The 20,350-nt window shown below is 35.3% G+C and overlaps 1 protein-coding gene across 4 annotated transcripts in view; it reads left to right on the plus strand.

The window, feature by feature from the left end:
• LOC109349150 (GPI ethanolamine phosphate transferase 2) overlaps positions 1,140–20,350 on the plus strand; it is a 20,953-nt gene continuing 1,742 nt past the window's right edge. Inside the window, exons 1-17 of one of the 4 annotated variants that reach the window (XM_019589852.1) lie at positions 1,140–1,304; positions 1,401–1,500; positions 1,881–1,925; positions 2,053–2,220; positions 2,341–2,425; positions 2,508–2,614; positions 2,899–2,979; positions 3,216–3,268; positions 3,348–3,450; positions 4,059–4,202; positions 4,527–4,623; positions 4,795–5,020; positions 5,100–5,193; positions 5,370–6,350; positions 15,551–15,643; positions 16,473–16,756; positions 16,908–17,077. In XM_019589852.1, coding sequence (XP_019445397.1) covers positions 1,180–1,304; positions 1,401–1,500; positions 1,881–1,925; positions 2,053–2,220; positions 2,341–2,425; positions 2,508–2,614; positions 2,899–2,979; positions 3,216–3,268; positions 3,348–3,450; positions 4,059–4,202; positions 4,527–4,623; positions 4,795–5,020; positions 5,100–5,193; positions 5,370–6,350; positions 15,551–15,643; positions 16,473–16,756; positions 16,908–17,070 — 2,949 coding nt within the window. In that variant the 5' untranslated portion in view covers positions 1,140–1,179 and the 3' untranslated portion in view covers positions 17,071–17,077. Of the gene's footprint in view, positions 1,305–1,400; positions 1,501–1,880; positions 1,926–2,052; positions 2,221–2,340; positions 2,426–2,507; positions 2,615–2,898; positions 2,980–3,215; positions 3,269–3,347; positions 3,451–4,058; positions 4,203–4,526; positions 4,624–4,794; positions 5,021–5,099; positions 5,194–5,369; positions 6,351–15,526; positions 15,644–16,472; positions 16,757–16,907; positions 17,235–20,350 lie in introns of those variants that run through there. The other 3 variants (XM_019589853.1, XM_019589855.1, XM_019589854.1) reach the window with 3 other exon arrangements.

Here is a 20,350-nt window from a genome sequence, read left to right on the forward strand (position 1 = left end):
AAAATGCATAACTTTTTACTTAATTAAACTGTAAGAAAAAACATGACCATACTTGACTTAGCTATCCCTAATGCCCAAATTCAATCTTTTGTTAAATTGAGCGTTTTTAATGAAGATTTGATGCGTAAATCGTAATCACGTTCGCGTCGAAGATATAGATACCCATTGCATTTGCAAACATGTAAAGGAATGGATGTGGACTCAGATGTTTTATTCTTCAACTGTATTGTTTATCTACATAAAGATTATTTCTAAAATCTAAACAAATTTGTTTATATATCACTTTTATATTTGATTTTATGATAACAACAACATAGTCAATCTAAATAAATTTGTTTGCATATCACCTTCAGATTTGATTTTAGGATAATAACAACTTAATAAATTTAAATAAATCTATTTACATGGATTTAGTTTTTTATTACCGCTTACCCCTCAAGTGGGAGCTGGAGATTCAGAATACCCAACTTGCCCAAAACTGATTCGAACTGTAGTTTTCCCAAAGCTTTGATGAAAATGTATGTGAGTTGAGACAAGTAGAGACATAAGTTAGAAGAGTATTGTGGTGGAGGAATTCATTACAAACAAAATGGTGTGTTGTTTCTTTGTTTTCCAGAAGAGATGTGTCATACTTCTAAGTTTGGTCCATTTCTTTATTAATCGGAACCAATCAGCATCTTCCAGGTTCTGCACTCTGTAGCATATAAATAACCAGTAAACTGAATATTACAATTTGTGTCATCTAACAATTGTGATATAAAAATCAAGTTATATTTGAACTGGAGTACATAAAGCCCATATTCAAAATTTAAATTATCAGAAAATTTTTTCTTCCTTAAACATATTATAGAACCTTCACTTTCGGTAGTAATGTGTACACATTTTCTCATGCTGTGTAAAAGAATAGATTCAAATGTTTTATTGCTCTATACTACATTGTTTATAACTTTATATACACATCATTTTTTTCTAAAATCTAAACAAATCTATCTACGTGTCACTCTAAGATTTGATTTTAGGATAATAATAATCTAATAAATCTAAACAAATCAATTTATATATTATATTTAGATTTGATTTTAGACTACCTAATTAATTTATATAAATCTGTTTAGATGTATTTGATACCATTAAAACAAAACGTTCCTTTCTCTCCCTCATTTTCTTTGGTAAAAAAAAATGTCTTCGATTTCTTGCACTAAGCTGACACTCTTCACCATAGGAGCAATTATAATCCAATTTATCGGTCTCTCCATCTTCGTCTTCGGCTTCTTCCCTGTCAAACCAACTCTCTCTGGCCACAGGTACTTCCGTCAACATTATTAACGTTTCTTTCTCCTCTTGTTAGATTTCCGGAACCGTTTTTCCATTCAGATTCAATGATTTCCTTTCTATGTTAGTGGTTCCGAGAGTTTCCAATCACCAACCTGCGACAACAATGGCATTGCAAATCAAAGCGACGCTTCTCTTTCTCCCGACCGCCTTAAGCTGTTGTATCAGGCATTTGATTTTATACTTTCTTTTTACCAATTTTTTATACTTTCTTTCTACCAATTTTATATCATTGTGAATGGAAATACTGCAATAACTACATAAGAGTTACCATTTTTTATGTATACATATACAAACATCGATATAAACTTTAAAAATATCAATATGGTTCTGATTTTATATCTTGTAGCCAAGTTGTGTTCTATAATTTTTAAAATTTGTTGTACTCTCATCCTCATTTCGTATCTTCCGTCCTATGTTGTATTTGTGCTTCCTAGGAAACCATTCTTAGAGATTTGTTTAGTCATAAGGATTCAAATTAATCCAATTCCTAGTTCTGCTTCCAGTTCTGTTTTTACTGATAAATTTAGAAAATGATATTTGTGTAGGAAGCATCTGAGATTCCTCCTTCATATGATCGGCTCATCATAATGGTGCGTACAATTGCCAGAAAATTAAATTTGCCGAGCTCTATGATTTGGTCATTTGTATATTTTGGTTGTTCAGGTGTGAGGCATCGTTAAATATACTAATTTGTCTCATTCAATCATTTTACTGTAGGTCATTGATGGTCTTCCAGCAGAATTTGTGCTAGGCAAGAAGGGTCAGCCTCCAGGCAAGGCTTTTATGGAAGCTATGCCATATACACAGTCATTGTTGGCAAAGTGTGTGGGTGTTGGATATCATGCAATAGCTGCAGCTCCAACGGTCACCATGCCTCGTTTGAAGGTTAGTGCCCTTCCCTGTTTCTAATGTGGAAGTATTAAAGGAGAGTGTCTGATCTATGGGTTTGGTTTGCTTTCCTTTTCCCAACCTCTTCTCATTTATATTTTTTATATGTCATTCCAGGCCATGGTGTCTGGAGCAATTGGGGGTTTTCTGGATGTGGCTTTCAACTTTAATACCCAGGCTTATTTAGATGACAATCTTCTTGGTTAGTGGTGGCAACCATGTTCGAAAAATTGACCATATTATTGATTCTTCTGTGAACTGGTATCCATATCGTTGTGTTGCAGCACAGTTCTTCAGGAGTGGACAGAAAATGGTTATGCATGGTGATGATACCTGGCTCAAGTTATTTCCTGGATTATTTCACAGGCATGATGGAGTTAACAGTTTTTTTGTAAGTCTTCAATGTACATATCAGCATAACATGATCTTGTTCCCCTGAAGCCAATACTCAAGTGGTCATCAGTAATCACTTAAACATTATTTTATGCATACGAAGGAGTTTTATTTACCTCTCAGCTTCATTTGCATTTCTCATCAATGATTTTTAATTCTCGATTCTCAGGGTGAAGGCAGAATGTCTCTTTATATAACATTTTTTTCGTGGTCATAAGCGTATATATTAAAAATAGGTACTGTATATTTTTATGGTTTTTCTGAAGCCTCTTGTCACTATAGGTTAAAGATACTGTGCAAGTAGATCAAAATGTGTCTCGGCATCTCAATGGTGAACTTAGCAGAGATGATTGGGATTTTCTGGTAAGTACCATTTCATAATTTTGTTCCTCTTTAATGTTATTTGAATTTCTATTTGTGATTATTTTCAGTTAGAATTTTTGAAAAGTTGTACCGCTTTGTATTTCTGATTGAAAATATGCTCACCCTATGTTTTTTTGTCCCCCTCCCCCCCAGTTGTGATGAATTTTCTAAATTTCATGATGCTTTTGTGTGAATATTTAATTTCATTTATACATATTTTCCTGAGGTTATTTTAGATTCTTCATTATCTAGGCCTGGATCATGTGGGACATACTGGTGGTCGCAACAGGTATCATCATTATTTCTTTGCTCTATACATGTATTGTCATTATGTTCTCTAAGCTTCACTTAGACATTTGCTGTCTCAGTGTGTTAATGGCTTCAAAACTTTCTGAAATGGATGAAGTAGTGAAGATGATACATATGAATACCCTGCAAAATCTACAAAATGGTCAGGGGCAGACACTTCTGGTTTGTGGCTATCTTTTAGTGTTTCTTACTCTTTTTTATTTCTGTATTACACAATTCATATGAATTTGTTTATTCTAGTGTGGTCATTTATAGACTTTAATATGAAGGAGACTTTCCCTATTGGATTTTATCTTCAATTTTAACTCAGGATGTATTTGCTTCTGTGATCCTGCACATATGCTTGCATAAGAAAACAAGACACATGCTTCAGCTCTTTTTAAAGCTTGCATTTAACTTAATGAGAAACAGGCAGCCCTTGGCTTTGTTTCAGAGTTGTCAATAATATAGTGATTTCAGGAAGACACAATTGAACTTGTCTGTTACCACCATATAAAAATATCTATTAAATCTAGAATATTTGGGAATACCGATTTGCAAGTGTTATCGTTGTTTCTATACCTCCGTCATATCTCCTTACTGCTCTTGAAGTCTGTACTTACCATTGTGTAAATCATTTGTAGCCTTTTGCCGCTGCAATTTTTTACTTTGAAGTGTAGTTGATGTTTTCTATTTTCACTTATGTAGCTATTATTTTATACTACTGCGGAGACTGAGTTCAGTCAAGAATCAAATCTTAATTAATCTTTTTACTGCAAATGGTTATACAGGTTATAGTCAGTGACCATGGAATGACTGAAAATGGTAATCACGGGGGTTCCTCATATGAGGAAACAGACTCTCTTGCTCTATTCATTAGCCCAAAAAACCATGCCTGTAACCATGCATTATCCAATCACAACACAGTTTTTCAGGTAATGTAACTATGCTTGCTTGTAGGCTGTAGCCCACCCAGACTAGCCAATGTTGATAGTTTTCTTGTTTTCTCTTGAACTTGAATGGGCTGTTGTAACAGTTTTCAAGTCATGAGAGAATCTTGCATTTAGCATATAAGCCAGCTTTCACCCTGATGCATCCGCACATCAAACCTTTTATCAAACTGTTCTCACTGTTTGCTTGTTTGTCTTAAACCTAACACTATCTGACCACTTATTTAATCACAATAGAGCATTTAACTAAAGATCCTGGGTAGTACGTGGTTAAATATGTCTGAAGTTTATATCATATTAATATGCCAGGTTGATATTGCACCAACATTAGCTTTACTGTTTGGTGTGCCTATTCCAAAAAACAATGTTGGTGTTTTGATCCCTCAAATGATTGACTCTATGACAGGTTGGTCATCTTTCTTTATCAGTCTGTCTATACCTGTCTATTTATCAAACAAACTGAACAGGTGACATGACATTTTTTACCATGTGCTTTCATTATTTCTTTTAGGATTTTATGTGGGGTGTGTCTAATGTTTTTTCCGTTTTCTTTTTGGGTACATCTTTGGTGGGCTAGATGTCCAAAAGTTGAGGGCACTGCAGTTAAACTCATGGCAGTTATTCAGATTGCTTCAAGCACAGTTGCCTGGTTTGTCTTGTAGAAATTTTCCATGTGATGCCTTCGTTACTAGTAGTGGACACACAATTAGTGAATGCAAAGGTAGCATGGAGAAGTTGTTTTGCTTCTTATATTTAAATGCTGCTACTGCTCATGATGCCTGGAAGGCTGAAGTAGTCACCAGGTATGACTCTGTTTTTCCAAGTTCTAAAAGATTACACAGGAAATTTGTGAACTTTTTTTATTTGCAATTTATTTTTTAGGTCTAATAGTACTGAAGGGTACAACAACATTGTTGCAGCATACCACGAGTTTCTGAGCAAAGCAAGTGAGTGGCTATCTCACAAAGCAACTGATGTATGTATGATCTTTTGAGTTGAAAGTTCTTGACCTAACTAACCTGGAATATAGTTTGGGAGTATCTATAGCCAGTTTTGAGTTAATATTTCCATTCCGTTGACTGTTTTGTCTTTAAAGCTTCTCTTTTAGTTTTCTCACTTCCCTATTATTTCTCATGACAATTGTTTGTGTAGAAACCAATTAATTTACTTCTTTTTGGAGTTGCTGCTTTGATCACATCATGCTTGATACTGCTGAGACTTGTATTCGTCATCCACAAAGACGTTTCTGCTGGGGGAACACAAGACCTCGGCAATTATATGAAGCCATGGAAGTCTGATGAAGTGTTCATTTTGTTTAGCATCATGATCCTTGTCATTAGTATGGGATCAAGTTCCATGATTGAGGAAGAGCATTATATTTGGCATTTTCTAACATCCACAATTAGCTTGTTATTTCTTCGGAAAGCAGTGCAGTCTTTTGAGTGTGATAAAGCACATGGTTTTCTCAGTTCAATAAAGACAACAAACAATATATCAGGGTGCCAAATGGGTTTGTTGTTCCTTATTCTTTGTGCTGGAAGAATTTTGAGAGGTTGGCATCAAGGTGGTGTGAATTGGACTAACCTTCCTGACATTTCTAAGTGGCTTGAGCAGGCTGACAGTCATTATATAAACTTGATCCAGATAGCATCGTGTGTCATGATAATCATTTTAGGCATATCTGTATTGTACTTAATGGGGTCCAAAACAAAAGTCAAAATGATGATTGGGTCGGGCTTGTTAATGTCTGGTTTCTTGGTATTGCATCATTTTATGAAACATCAGGACATGTCTTCATCATACAATAAGGATGCCATCATATCAATACAAATATTCTATGCTATTCTGGGAATCACCACTGTTACAGCTGTATTGGTTTTGCCATGGATTATGCATATTAAAACTCCTGAAACGTGCTCAAGACAGAATTTCTACATTTCTACCTCTGCCCCTTTGGTATTAAAAGATTCCTTATATGTGGTGGGTTGTGTGTATATAACTTCATGGTGTCTTCTGCAGTTGTTGCTTCAACAACCCATAAATGCAATGCCTGTGTTGCTACTTTTTGTTCAAGTCCTGGCCAGCATGCTTACTTTTTCTTTCAGTGGGTCACTTCATAAGCAGTGGGTTGAGGTTAGTTGCAAGATGTTATGAAGAAATTGTTTTTTCTTTATATTTGTAGCAAATTGGTTTTGGGCTCTAGAATGTGGTGCTATCACTTAAAGCAATTGCACAGCAATCATAAGTATATGGGGGTTATTGAAGTTCTACATATGGACTTTTGCTATATGGCATAGTGTTCACATACTGTGGTAAAGTTTCCAGGCAATATCACCCATGTTTTGTAATTTTCTAAAAAAACGGATATTTATAACACGTAGACTATTATGCCTAATCAACATAAGTTATATGTTACAGACATTTGACAGGTAATTATATGTTATGCATGAAGAAGAGATAAAGATTTTATATTTTATTCTAAATTGTTTTCAAAATAAGGTGTCTTAACTTAGCTACTGAGGGTAAAGTTACATGGAAGTAATAGATAACACAGGCGCCAGACCGCATATCCTTGTATACTTTTTATTTCCTTTCACTTAGATAATAGCTATCTGTAGCTTAGCGCCTGGATTATTATTATTATGTATTCATTTCAAATGCATCCCTTATACCCTAGAGCCCCGACTTCCCTCTGTTCAAATTTTAGCTTCCCCTGTACATGTTTTCAGATTTATAGCTTCTTGTTTGTTAATCTTTTGTGTGTGCTTGGCTTTTTACATGCCTCTATTTGCTTAAAATCTATAACACATCATATTTATCATTAGTTGACTGAATGTACCTTTTGTTTATAAGAATGGGATATATGGGTTTTTATATTTAGATAGGCATGTGTGCCAGCAAGCTATTCTCACTCTGGACATATATCCTGCCTTAAGGCAGTGAAGTTCTGATAGCTCTTGTGCTTAAACATGCTTGAGCTATTTGTCCATCACTGATTGCAGCTAAAATGGGGGCATGCACATTACTAAAATCAGGTTCAGGTGAAATTTATGGTAGAGTATGAGTATCTTTAAGGTTGGGTTTTGGAAGGAATTTAAGTATTAGAGATATTAGAATATAGCATTTAGTCAGTCAGTTAGTTTGTTATAACTGATTAAGTGTATTGCCAAATCTGTTTGGGCTTTAGCTTGTATTTTAGCTACTATATAAGTAGCTCTTTGCTTCTCTTTTAGACACATTGAAGATAATAAAATTCTTACAAAAAGTTCAGTTCTCTCTTCTCTCTCTCGTCTTTACTTTCTGTTTTCTTATATGGTATCACGCCACCATGGCTGCCACCACCAGCACTAGGACCTCTCCTTCTTCTCCTCCGTTCTCTCCTTCCGCTGCGTCACCGATTCAAGTTGTTTCTTCTCCCCTTACTCTTCCGATTCCTTCGATGAAGCTAACCGAGAAAAACTATTTGGTTTGGAGGCATTTCATGCTTGCAACCCTAACATCAAATCGCGCAAATCGATTTGTGTTAGGAACCGAAATTCCTCACCGATTTCTGAATGACGATGATCGTCTAATCAACAAAGTGAATCTTGCCTATCTTCGTTGGGAAGAAGTGGATCAAACGATTTTGTCATGGATTCTGAATTCTCTTGCTGAAAGTTTGCAACCTCGTGTTGTAGGTTGCACACATTCGTGGCAGTTATGGGAAGAACTTGAAGCCTATTGTAACTCTCAAACTAAAGCTCGAAGCCGACAACTGCGTTCACAACTTCGCTCTATCTCGCAAGGATCGTCTTCCTTTTCTGAGTATTTCACTAAGATCAAAGGATTAGTTGATGCATTGATCTTCATTGGAACACCGATCTCTAGTTCTGAACACATTGACTATGTCTTGGATGGTCTCAATGAAGAATATCAGCCTATAATCACCTTTATTGAGAGTCAAATTGAACCTCCATCAATTCACAACCTTGAATCTTTTCTTCTGACCTATGAATCCAGACTTGAGAAGAATAAGCACAAAGCTCTGTCTGATGCTTTGTCAGTAAATCTCGCTTCAGAATCTTCACCGAGTTCATCCAAACAGGTATCGTCTCAAGTTCGTCCTAATTCAATGGCTCCTCCGTCATATTATTCTCCTAGATCTGAGTTTCAATCTCCTTCATTTGCTGGATTTGGCAATTCTGGATACTATAGAGGTGCAAATCGTGGTCGTCGTGGGAATTTTAATGGTCGGTATCGTGGTGGAAGAGTTTCTGGACGTTCCTCTTCTCTTTTCTGTGTTTATTGTAATAGGAGTGGTCATGACGTCAGCGCTTGCTACTATGCGCCTCTGAACTATGGGGGGGTCACTAACGTACGTTGGTCAACACGTGCAATCCGTTTCACCTAACTACATGCCACGTCAACCTCCATATTCCCACTACAACTCTATTAACTCCAACATTGGGCCTCCTCGTTATTATCCGACCCATTTTATCCAGATTACCCCACGGATTTTAACAATGGTCAACCTGGACAGTTTTCTTCTCATCAAATTGGGAATTCCCTTCTTGGGCCTGGTCCATACTCTGGACACCAATTCCCTCATCAACAATTTGCCATGACTGCTCAAGCTACACATCGTGAAGCTCCTCCTCCCCGTGACTCAAGACGTGTCACCTGGTATCCAGACTCTGGAGCTACAAATCATCTAACTGCTGATGCCTCCTTGCTGCATGAACCGGTTGAGTCATTTGGTCATGATCAAATTTATATGGGTAATGGTATTGGAATTCCAATTAAATCTGCTGGAAACTCCTCATTTACCTCTAATCTCAATTCTGAAATTACTCTTTCCCTTCATAATCTCCTTCTAGTTCCTTCTATCACAGAATCTTTTAAGTGTTTCTTAGTTTGCTAGAGAAAATTCTTGCTACTTTGAATTTCATCCTAATGCTTGTTTTGTGAAATCTCAGGTTACTAATGAAATTTTACTTCATGATTCTCTCACCAAGGAAGGACTCTATGCCTTTCATGGTCTTGCTTCAAGCTCTAAGTCTCACTGTTCTCCTTCCACTCTTCCTCACACTGTTGTGCATGATGGTTTGCATAATTCTACTTGTAATAAATCTGTTTTAGGTCATTGTAATTCAACAAGTACTATTTCTACCTTTTCTTTGTGGCATTCCCGTTTAGGTCATCCTCATGAAGCAATTGTAAAAAGTGTTTTGACTCAATATAAGATTCCTCTTGTCAATAAAACTTTAATTGATTTCTGTTCTTCCTGCTGTATGGGTAAGGCTCACAAACTTCATGCTCCTAGTTCTACTACTGTTTATAATTCTCCTTTTGCTTTAGTTTATGTGGACCTATGGGACCCTGCACCTGTTTACTCAGGTTCAGGATTCCGCTATTATCTGTCCATTGTGGATGCTTTTAGCAAACACACATGGATTTTTCTTTTAAAGCTAAAATCTGAAACACTTACTGTGTTTCAGTATTTTCTCAAATATGTACATAGTTAGTTTAATCACTCTATCAAAGCTGTTCAGAGTGATTTTGGAGGGGAATTTCGTCCGTTTACTACCTTCTTAAAAACTCTAGGAATTGTGCATAGACTATCCTGCCCTCACACGCATCATCAGCAAGGTACAGTCGAACGCAAACATAGGCATATAGTTGACACTGGCCTTACTTTACTGAGTCATGCTCACCTACCTATGTCATTTTGGGACCATGCCTTTGTTACGTCTGTTTTTCTCATCAACAGACTTCCCTCTTATACTCTCAAACACAAATCTCCTCATCAAATTTTATTTGGTCATCTTCCTGATTATAGCTTTCTAAAAGTCTTTGGTTGTGCTTGTTATCCTTTACTTAGGCCTTTCAACAAACACAAACTTAGTCCTCGAAGTTTAGAGTGCACCTTTCTTGGATACTCACTAAATCATAAAGGATACAAATGTCTTTCTCAAGATAGCAAGATCTTTATTTCAAAAGATGTTCTCTTCAATGAACATATTTTTCCCTATAGCAGTGAGCCACCCAAGCAGAGTGTCATTCCTCTCAGTGATTCTTCAATGCTTACATCCTTTCATCCTACTCCTTGCATAGTTTCTTGTCCTGAACCGTCAATTCCTAGTCCTCCTTCTCCTATTGTTCATCCTTCGAGTTCTGTTCCTCCTTTCGTGTCATCCCCTGCTTCCCTTGGTTTTGACAGTGAGTCTTCTGCTTCTCCTGATGTTTCAATTCCTTCACCTTCTGTCCCTATTCCCTCGGGTTCTGAGTACTCTCCCTCCATCACTCCATCCAGGGATTCTAATTCCCTCCCTATGGTCACTTCTTCTCATCCAATGCAAACCAGGTCTAAATCTGGCATTCTTCAAGTCACTGCTCCCAGAGTTCACTTAAGCAGTTGTGAACCTATCAATGCTAAGGCTGCCCTTGCTGAACCAGTTTGGCAGCAAGCCATGCAGGTTGAATATGATGCTCTGATGGCCCTAGGAACCTGGTCTCTGGTGCCTCTTCCTCCTCATAAACAAACCATTGGTTGTAAATGGGTGTTCAGAATCAAAGAGAATCCAGATGGCACTATCAACAAGTACAAAGCAAGACTTGTTGCCAAAGGCTTTCATCAACGACAGGGAGTTGACTACACTGAAACGTTTTCTCCTGTAGTAAAACCAGTTACCATACGAGTATTACTAACTCTAGCTATCTCTCATCAGTGGATGATTGAACAACTAGACATTAACAATGCATTCCTTAATGGAATCCTAAATGAATAAGTGTATATGACTCAACCTGTAGATTTTCAACAGGGGATAAAGCTTTAGTCTGCAAGTTGCACAAAGCCATTTATGGTTTAAAACAAGCCCCAAGACAATGGTTTGAAAGATTAAAGGGTTCTCTTTTCAAACTTGGGTTTAAAATCAGCAAGTGTGATAACTCTTTGTTCATTCATATATCTGACACTCATCAACTCTATATCTTAGTCTATGTGGATGACATCATAGTGACTGGATCTTCTCCTTCTCTTGTTAAACAAGTTATTAAGGACCTCAGTTGTACCTTTGCTCTAAAACAGCTAGGACCCTTGGACTTTTTCTTGGGCATTGAAGTTAAACATCAGAAAAATGGATCCCTTTTCTTGTCTCAGTCCAAATATGTTAGAGATCTCCTTAACAAGGCAAATCTGTCCACTTCCAAAGCTAGCATAACTCCCATGGCTACAAATTGCAAACTCACAAAGTATGGTTCAGATGAGTTTGAGGATCCTACCTTCTATAGGTCAATCGTTGGAGCCTTACAATATGCCACTGTTACTAGACCTGACATTACCTACTCTGTAAACAACGTTTGTCAGTTCCTATCTAAACCTCTAAACTCTCATTGGACTGTTGTTAAGAGAATCCTTAGGTATCTTCAAGGAACCAAACACTTAGGTCTAACTATAACCTCTGTTAATACTCATTCTGATCTTCCTCTCATTGCCTACTGTGATGCTGATTGAGCTTCGGATATAGATGATAGAAAATCCACTTCTGGTGCTTGCCTTTATCTTGGACCAAATCTAGTCACGTGGTGGTCAAAGAAGCAACAAACGATATCCAGGTCTAGCACAGAGGCAGAGTACAGAAGTTTGGCTTTAGCTTCTCAGGAATTAATGTGGCTGGAATCTCTTCTCAAGGAGCTTCATTGCACTTATCAAACTCAAACTATTTTTTGTGACAATCTAAGCACCATTGCTATGTCACATAATCCAGTCTTACATAATAGGACTAAACATATAGAACTGGATCTTTATTTTGTCAGAGACAAAGTTCAGAACAAAACTCTTTCAGTGAAGCATGTTCCATCTAAATTTCAAACAGCAGATATTCTCACAAAAGCTCTCTCCAACAATCAATTTGTGACTCTGAGAAATCAACTTCAAGTGCTTGAAGTCAATTCTTCTACTTAATTGGTTATGGCAGCCCTAAAATTAGCTCCCTCCAATTCAAGGGGGCATATTAGAATATAGCATTTAGTCAGTCAGTTAGTTTGTTATAACTGATTAAGTGTATTGCCAAATTTGTTTGGGCTTTAGCTTGTATTTCAGCTACTATATAAGTAGCTCTTTGCTTCTCTTTTAGACACATTGAAGATAATAAAATTCTTACAAAAAGTTCAGTTCTCTCTTCTCTCTCTCTCGTCTTTACTTTCTGCTTTCTTATAAGAGAATAGAGTTAGTTAAGTTTTGCTTAAGCAATTAACATGTGCCAATTAACAATTAGCATGTGCTAATTGTTATTTGCACATGCTGAAAGTTGTTAATGTTAGTAACTGCTTTATGCAGTTACTAATCTGTTTTATATTTTCTATTGCTTTCCCTCTATTTAAAGGGATAAGCTCTTCTATTGTAAAAGCAATTTTTTCAATAATATTTCTCTTCATTCCTTTTTATCTTTTATCTTTTTACATGGTATCACTCGCCCTAATGGCCACTGCCTCAGATCCCTCCACCCCTCCACCTTCCCATTCCTCTGCTCCTTCTATTCGAGCACATTCTCCATCTTTCTCTCTTCCCATACCCTCTACAAAGCTCAGTGAGAAAAACTATCTCACTTGGAGCCAATTCATGCTCTATGTTCTAAGATCCAACAGAGCAATACGATTCATTCTCCCCACTGATGTTCCACCCAAATTTCTCTCTGACTTTGATAGCACTCATCATCACATTAATCTTACATTCCTCAGCTGGGAGGAGCAGGATCAAACCATCTTTGCCTGGATCCTCAACTCCATCTCTGACTCCTTACACACAAGAGTCTTTGGGTGCACATCATCTTGTCAATTGTGGGCTGACCTTCATACATTTTGCAATGCCCACACCAAGGCTAGAAGCAAGCAACTCAGGGCCCAACTGCGCACAATTTCTCAAAGCAACATCTGCCCTCAATCACATTAACCCTACTCAAAATTCACCCTTCCCCTCACACCTATTTCAGACACTGCAATTTTAAATGACCCTATTAATCCCTCATCCTCTTATTCATCCACCTCCATATCTCCCTTATCCTCCACTACTCTTCCTCCCTCCTCCTCATCATCTTTAACCCCTGACCCTCAACCTCCTCATCCTATGATCACAAGGTCCAAGGCTGGCATAAATAAATCCATCTTGCCTAATCTTGCAAGCCTCTTTTTGGTCCAGTCTGAACCCTCCAATCCTAAAGAGGCCCTTCTCAGTCCTGTTTGGAAAAGTGCTATGCAAGAAGAGTATGATGCTCTTCTTAAACTAGGAACCTGGTCCCTGGTTCCCTTACCTCCACATAAAAAGGCAATTGGTTGCAAGTGGATATTCAGGATTAAAGAGAACCCTGATGGTTCTATCAACAAATATAAAGTCAGGTTAGTTGCCAAAGGCTTCCATCAACAACCAGGAGTTGACTACAATGAGACTTTCTCACCTGTAGTCAAACCTGTCACAATAAGGGTTCTACTCACTCTTGCTGTCACTTATGGGTGGACTATTCAGCAGCTTGACATAAACAATGTCTTCCTAAATGGTGTCATCAATGAAGAGGTATATATGTCCCAACCTATTGGCTTTCAAAATGGTGATAAAACAACTGTATGCAAGTTACACAAGGCATTGTATGGTCTCAAACAACACCTAGACAATGGTTTGAGAAATTTAAAGGCACCCTTCTTCAACTAGGCTTTCAAAACAGTAGATGTGATAACTCTCTGTTTATTTCTCTCACTAGTACATACCAACTCTTTGTCTTAATCTATGTGGATGACTAATCATCACTGGGTCATCACACAGTCAAATTGTTGCTCTAGTTCACAAACTAAGCTCTGCTTTTGCTCTCAATGACCTAGGAAATTTAGACTACTTTCTAGGCATTGAAGTCATTGAAGTTAAACATCTTCAAGATGGCTCTCTGTTCCTCACTCAAACCAAGTACATTAAAGATCTTCTCCAGAAAGCCAATATGGAATCTGCCAAATCCAGCATTACTCCCATGGCAACAACTTGCAGATTATCCAAATCAGAGTCCAAACAATTTGACAATCCTACTTTGTACAGATCAATTGTTGGAGCTCTCCAATATGATATAATCACTAGGCCTGACTTAGCTTACAGTGTGAATAGGGTGTGTCAGTTTATGGGTAATCTCCTTGACCAACATTGGGTTGCTGTAAAAAGGATTCTAAGATATCTACAAGGAACTCTCAGCTTTGGCATACATCTCAAGGTTGTTGTATCAGTCTCCTCACTTCCCATCACTCTCACAGGCTTATGTGATGCAAATTGGGCCACTGACCCTGATGACAGAAAATCTGTATCAGGGGTCTGCTTGTTTGTTGGGCCTAATCTGGTTACTTGATGGTCCAAGAAACAGCAAACAGTCTCCAGATCAAGCACTGAAGCTGAGTACAGAAGTTTGGCCCTTGCTGCTCAAGAAATGATTTGGATTGAGTCCTTGCTATCAGAACTCAAGATTCCTCATCAAATTCCTCTCATTTTGTGTGACAATCTCAGCACTGTGAGCATGTCTCACAATCCTGTTCTCCACAACAGAACTAAACATATAGAGCTTGATCTCTTTTTTGTAAGAGATAGGATTCAAGTCAAGTCTCTTCAAGTGAAACACATCTCCTCTGATTTTCAGACTGCTGATGTGCTCACTAAGCCTTTGGCTACTGATAGATTTCTAACTCTAAGAAAGCAACTTAAAGTAGTTGACTTAGCATCCTTAGTCAACTACCCTCAGTTTCAGGGGGGTATATTAGAGAATAGAGTTGGTTAAGTTTTGCTGAAGCAATTAACATGTGCCAATTAACAATTAGCATGTGCTAATTGTTACTAATCTGTTTTATATTTTTTGTTGCTTTCCCTCTATTTAAAGGGATAAGCTCTTCTATTAGCAATTTTTTCAATAATATTTCTCTTCATTCCTTTTTATCTTTTATCTTTTTACATTAAGAAAAGGAAGGGAAGGGAAGGTTTCACAATCATCTCACAAGTATATGTTATGGCTTCTCAGCCTTCCATTTCCCTTACTTTCCCTCCAAAACTCAACTTGCAAATGAACCATATATAGTATTGAACTATTGATGTTAATATCTTTAACTTTACTTTCTACCAAGATTAAAATATTTGTACAATTTTGAACTTGCTATAGTTGATTGATACTATAGCAAATTGCACTAAGATAATTTCACTTGTATTTGTTTCTACACATCTTGCATTTTAGCTTGATGTTTTTTTCTTCATAAAAACCCTTTGATGCATAATGAGTAGTTAAATGAGTTCAAGGTTTCAAAATGCAAATCAGGTGCTGATACTGTGCATTTTGTAGATTGCCATGCTATACAATCTGGGAATGGCCGGCCATTTTGCTCTTGGGAACAGCAATACGCTAGCAACCATTGATGTGGCTGGAGCTTTTATTGTAATGTTTCCTCCTGTCTTTGTAATTTTTTAAGGCTTAAGTATATTTAGTCCCTACAAATATAGGTCTCTTTGATTTTAGCCCCTCAAATTTATTTAGTTTTTCATCCCCACATTTGTTGTTTGCTATGGATTTAGTCCTTGACATCAACTTTGGGATGGAAAATGTTGACATGGCGTAATGGAGGCCACATTAGGGCTGCCACATAGATGACATGTAGCAACAAGAACTAAAAACACAAACAAAACATTTATATTTATTGGGACCTAAACTGAAATACCTCTCTTTATATTAAAAAAATTGAATCTACCTCCCCAATTTCCTTCCCTCCTTTGGTTGTAGCCCTTTCTTCCCTATCCCAACCAACCACCACCGCCACCTACCCTTTTCCTCTTCCTTGTTCACCCTCCCCCATCCTTAGCCATCATCTCCATCCAAAACTGACTTGATAAAGGTTGTATCTTTGCAAGAGTTTGGCATGTTTGAACTTTTTCTTGTATTCATTGTATTTTGGTTTGAAGCTTGAAGGAGGAGGCAGAACTGTTTACTTTTCTTGTATTCATTACTTTTATTTTAGTCCCTAAAATCCATGTCATCTCCATGTGGCCATGCTTATGAGGCTTCCGTGAGGCCATTTCAGTATTTTCCATCCAAAGTTGACTTCAAGGACTAAATCTATAACAGTCAACAAATGCAGGGATGAAAACTTCAAAAACAATTGAGGGACTAAAATCAAAGTGAACTATATTATAGGGACTAAAAAGCACATTATTTTCTGCTATGCATTAATTATCAATTTTCTTAGCAAGGTATTACCATTCATTGGCAGGGAATTTCAAGTCAATCAAACTTCCTGTCGGGTCTTCTAATGTTCATCATTACTTATGCGTCCCCAATGTTATTCTTTCTGAGTATGGTGCTGTGCATCTCTCTCAAGGTGACAGACCGTCTACTATTTACCAAGGATGAATGTTCGGGAGAATTTCTCAAGCCTCTTCTTGGATTTCCATGCCTAGTTCCTCTGAGCATGAATTCTGTTCTCTTGACTGCATTCACAATTGTTATACTGTTGATGAGGAACCATTTATTTATCTGGAGTGTCTTTTCTCCCAAGTGAGTTTGCTGAACCTAGTGTTTGGAAATTGATTAATGTTTGACACACAAAACAGTCCTTTGTAATTTTTTATATTAGATTTTGAAAAAGTATTATGGAGTTTTATTATGATTTTCTGATATTATTTATCACCATCAATTTATCCCGCAGGTACCTTTATGTTTGTGCTGCAACTGCATGTGTCTATGTTGGGGTCTTCATTGTGTTTGCAACCGTGGTTTATACATATATGGTGCTTTTTTGGCTGAGAAGGAGTTCATGGGCTGGTGGCATGGAAAATGGTGTGTGGTCATCTAAGGCAAGAACAAACTAGTCTAAACTTGCTTGATTAGTAACTAAACATTGCTTTAGTTATATATTTTTTTTTTAAGGATGAAGGGAGATGGAATATACCTGCTTCACCTTTCTCCCTGATCTCTATCTCTTTCTCTAACCATACACTGTTGAATTCGTCTTCATTGATGAAGGAGGTTAACTACTTGGTATCATCTCTCAACTATTTAGGAGCAAATTGGAATGGCTCTTTTAGTGGGGATAAGTGTTAGTTCGAAATAGAAAATCAGGTTTTGTAGCCTTGGAGAGTGTTAGGCTTTTTCTGGTCAGTTGAGCTAGAATCTAATATTCTGGTTCAGTTGAGCTAGAATCTAATATTTTGGTTCAGTTGAGCTAGAATCTAATGGATATGATTGAATAACTAAAGCTGCCGTTGTAAGTCTAAAACATGTTGAAGTGTGCTGCTGGTTTTACATATTATGTCAGCGTGGTCGTATATAGTATTATAAGAAACCTTTTTATTTTGTGGATTAGGGATTGGAAACTTAGATGAAAATTTATTTTCTTCATGAGTATTGAAGTTAGTTGTCACTAAATGTATACAGAATATATTTCCTAAAATAAAAACCCCAAACCAGGACCTTATAATCCATCAAGATTACAAAAGATATGAAAGCTAGTAATCAGGAAATTAAAGGAATGAAATTAGAATAGAAGAGGAAACAGAATTCCTAAAGTAACTCGCTTAGGATGAAAATATGTCAGAAAACTCACCTCTGAATCTATTGGATATCAAATGCTTTTCACTATTTATTATTTAATGATTTAATAAAAATGTTATACGTTTAGTGATAAGGCAATGCTAATCGGTATTAAATGGCCACAGTTTATCATAAATTGTTCACATTTTTAGTAAAAAAAATTCTACTTTTCATCTTAATGGTGCAACTCACTCTTATCTTTAAATAAATAGACCCTACTATTTGTCTACTTCTCATTTAAGTGAGCCTTATTAAATGGTTGAAAATACACATTTATTAGGGTGTTTATTAAAATGAATGCTCTTAAATGTCAACTTTATAATTGTTCCACATTCTTCTTATGGACAATCCTTATTTTGTTAAGGATTATTATTGAAGATACTCTTAGAGCAACCATAATAGCAAACAATATTTTCATTCTTATTTGAGTGTAACATATTATTTTATAATTTATTACGATTCCATATGAAATAAGAACAATATCTATTTTTTCTTACAATGGTAAACATCGTTACATCATTCTTATTTTTATTCTTATTTGGATCTCATAGCATATTTTTTTTACAACATTTATCTTTCTCCTCACTTCATTGACTAAGAACGATCAATGAATATTCTTATTTAAAAACAAAAGTCAGAAAATAAAAATAATACAATAGAAAACAAAAAAAAAGAATGTTTTTATTTCCTTAATAACAAAGAACAACCATTGAGTCAGAGTCACACACAAGCATTCCTGTATAAAATGGTATGTATCTTTATAATTAATAATTTTACATCATTCATTAATGCTTCATTTGGTTGACAAGAGAAAATAAGAAGAGAGAAAGAAGTGAGAAAGAAAGAGGTGAGAAAGAGACAGAAAAGAATTAGAGTAGATTTTTGTGTTGTTTGGTATAAGAGAATAAGGAGAGAAAATGAATAGAAAGAAATATTTTCTTCTCTTACTCTTTTGTTTGGTTGAATAGAAAATGAGAAGATATGGATGATGTTATGGTTCAAATGACAAAAATGTCCCTAAAATAAATAAAAGACAAATAAAATTATTGTTTTATTATTAATTAAAAATAAATTTTTTAATTTTTTAATTTTTTAATTAATATTTTATATTTAAAAAAGATTTATTAATGTTAATAGTATTTAAAGCAAGAAAAAATATGTATGTAATGTTAGCATGTGAGTTTTCTACGTGGTCATTGTATTATTCACTATTCATTTTCGATTATCATTTACTATTAAATAAAATTAATACAAATAAATAATGATTGATGCACTGACTATGTATAAATTTTTACACTATGAATCACTAGTGTGCAGAGGCACGTGCCTGCCGTCAATATTGTATGTTAGTATTACGTATTCAATTTTTATATATTTCATTTTTTAGAATTAGAATCTATTTGTTATATTTTGTATACTTTATATTATAACTTTTTATTTATTTATGATAATGTTCACTTTAAGGTGAGAGATATGGTTAATTATTAGGTTGTGGTGGTTATTTAGGATTATATGTTTTTTTGTAAAAATTAAATAATATTAAGGGTGAAATAGGAAGTAAAAATTATACCATAGTATAAGTTACACCATGTTTTGGCTTTATATATAGTATAGATATATATTACACTTTTAAAACAAACAAATATAAAAGTTTGAGGGTATATTTGACATTTCAAATAAAATCACAATTCTTTCTGCACTTTCTCACCACACTAGAGGAGAAAGAACATATGGTGGGCTCTACACGTTTTTTATTCTCTCCTCTCCTTCTCCCTCCACAACCAAAGGAGAGAAATCTTCACTTTCTGTCCAAACTCTCTCTCACTATTTTCTCTTCACTCTAATTCTATCGTACCAAACAAATGCGAAATTGAACCAAATCCATTTATTTGTCATATTTTGACATATTTTAGAAAACTTAATTATGGTGAGTCAATGATTGAATTTCTGAAACATTAATTAGACAAATTAAATTTTACATTAAAAAATGCAAAAAATTATATTAGTAATTAATGTTATTTAATGATGTTATACTCCAAAACTAAAATAATGTAGTATCTATTCATTATTAGTATTAAAATTTATACATAATTAGTACAACATCTATTATTAATTTGTATTGTTTTTCTAAAAAATCAATAATAATTAAATATGAACGATTAATAATATAATGATAATATATAAAACTCATACACTATTAGTGTATACATTTTTCTTAATTTGATTTTACTAACACACAAATATCTTATAAAAGAATAGACATGGAAGCTTTTACTATAATAAAATATAACAATAAATTGAAAATAATTTACTTTTAGTTGCAATAAAAGCACAAACAATTTTTTACATCACAAAAGTAACAAATGAAAATACAACTATAAATAATTTAAAAACATAACATCATTTTTTTCACATACACCATTTTGATATTTTTAATAAGTCATTGGTTGACTTATCAACTAACATGAGAAATTTATAAACATGAAAGGAGTATGTATTTCAAAGTAAATTAAGATGAGAACATTTTTTTAGAGAGAAATATATATATATATATATATA

The sequence above is a fragment of the Lupinus angustifolius genome, chromosome LG06 (assembly GCF_001865875.1).
Source record: "Lupinus angustifolius cultivar Tanjil chromosome LG06, LupAngTanjil_v1.0, whole genome shotgun sequence".
NCBI lineage: Eukaryota > Viridiplantae > Streptophyta > Magnoliopsida > Fabales > Fabaceae > Lupinus > Lupinus angustifolius.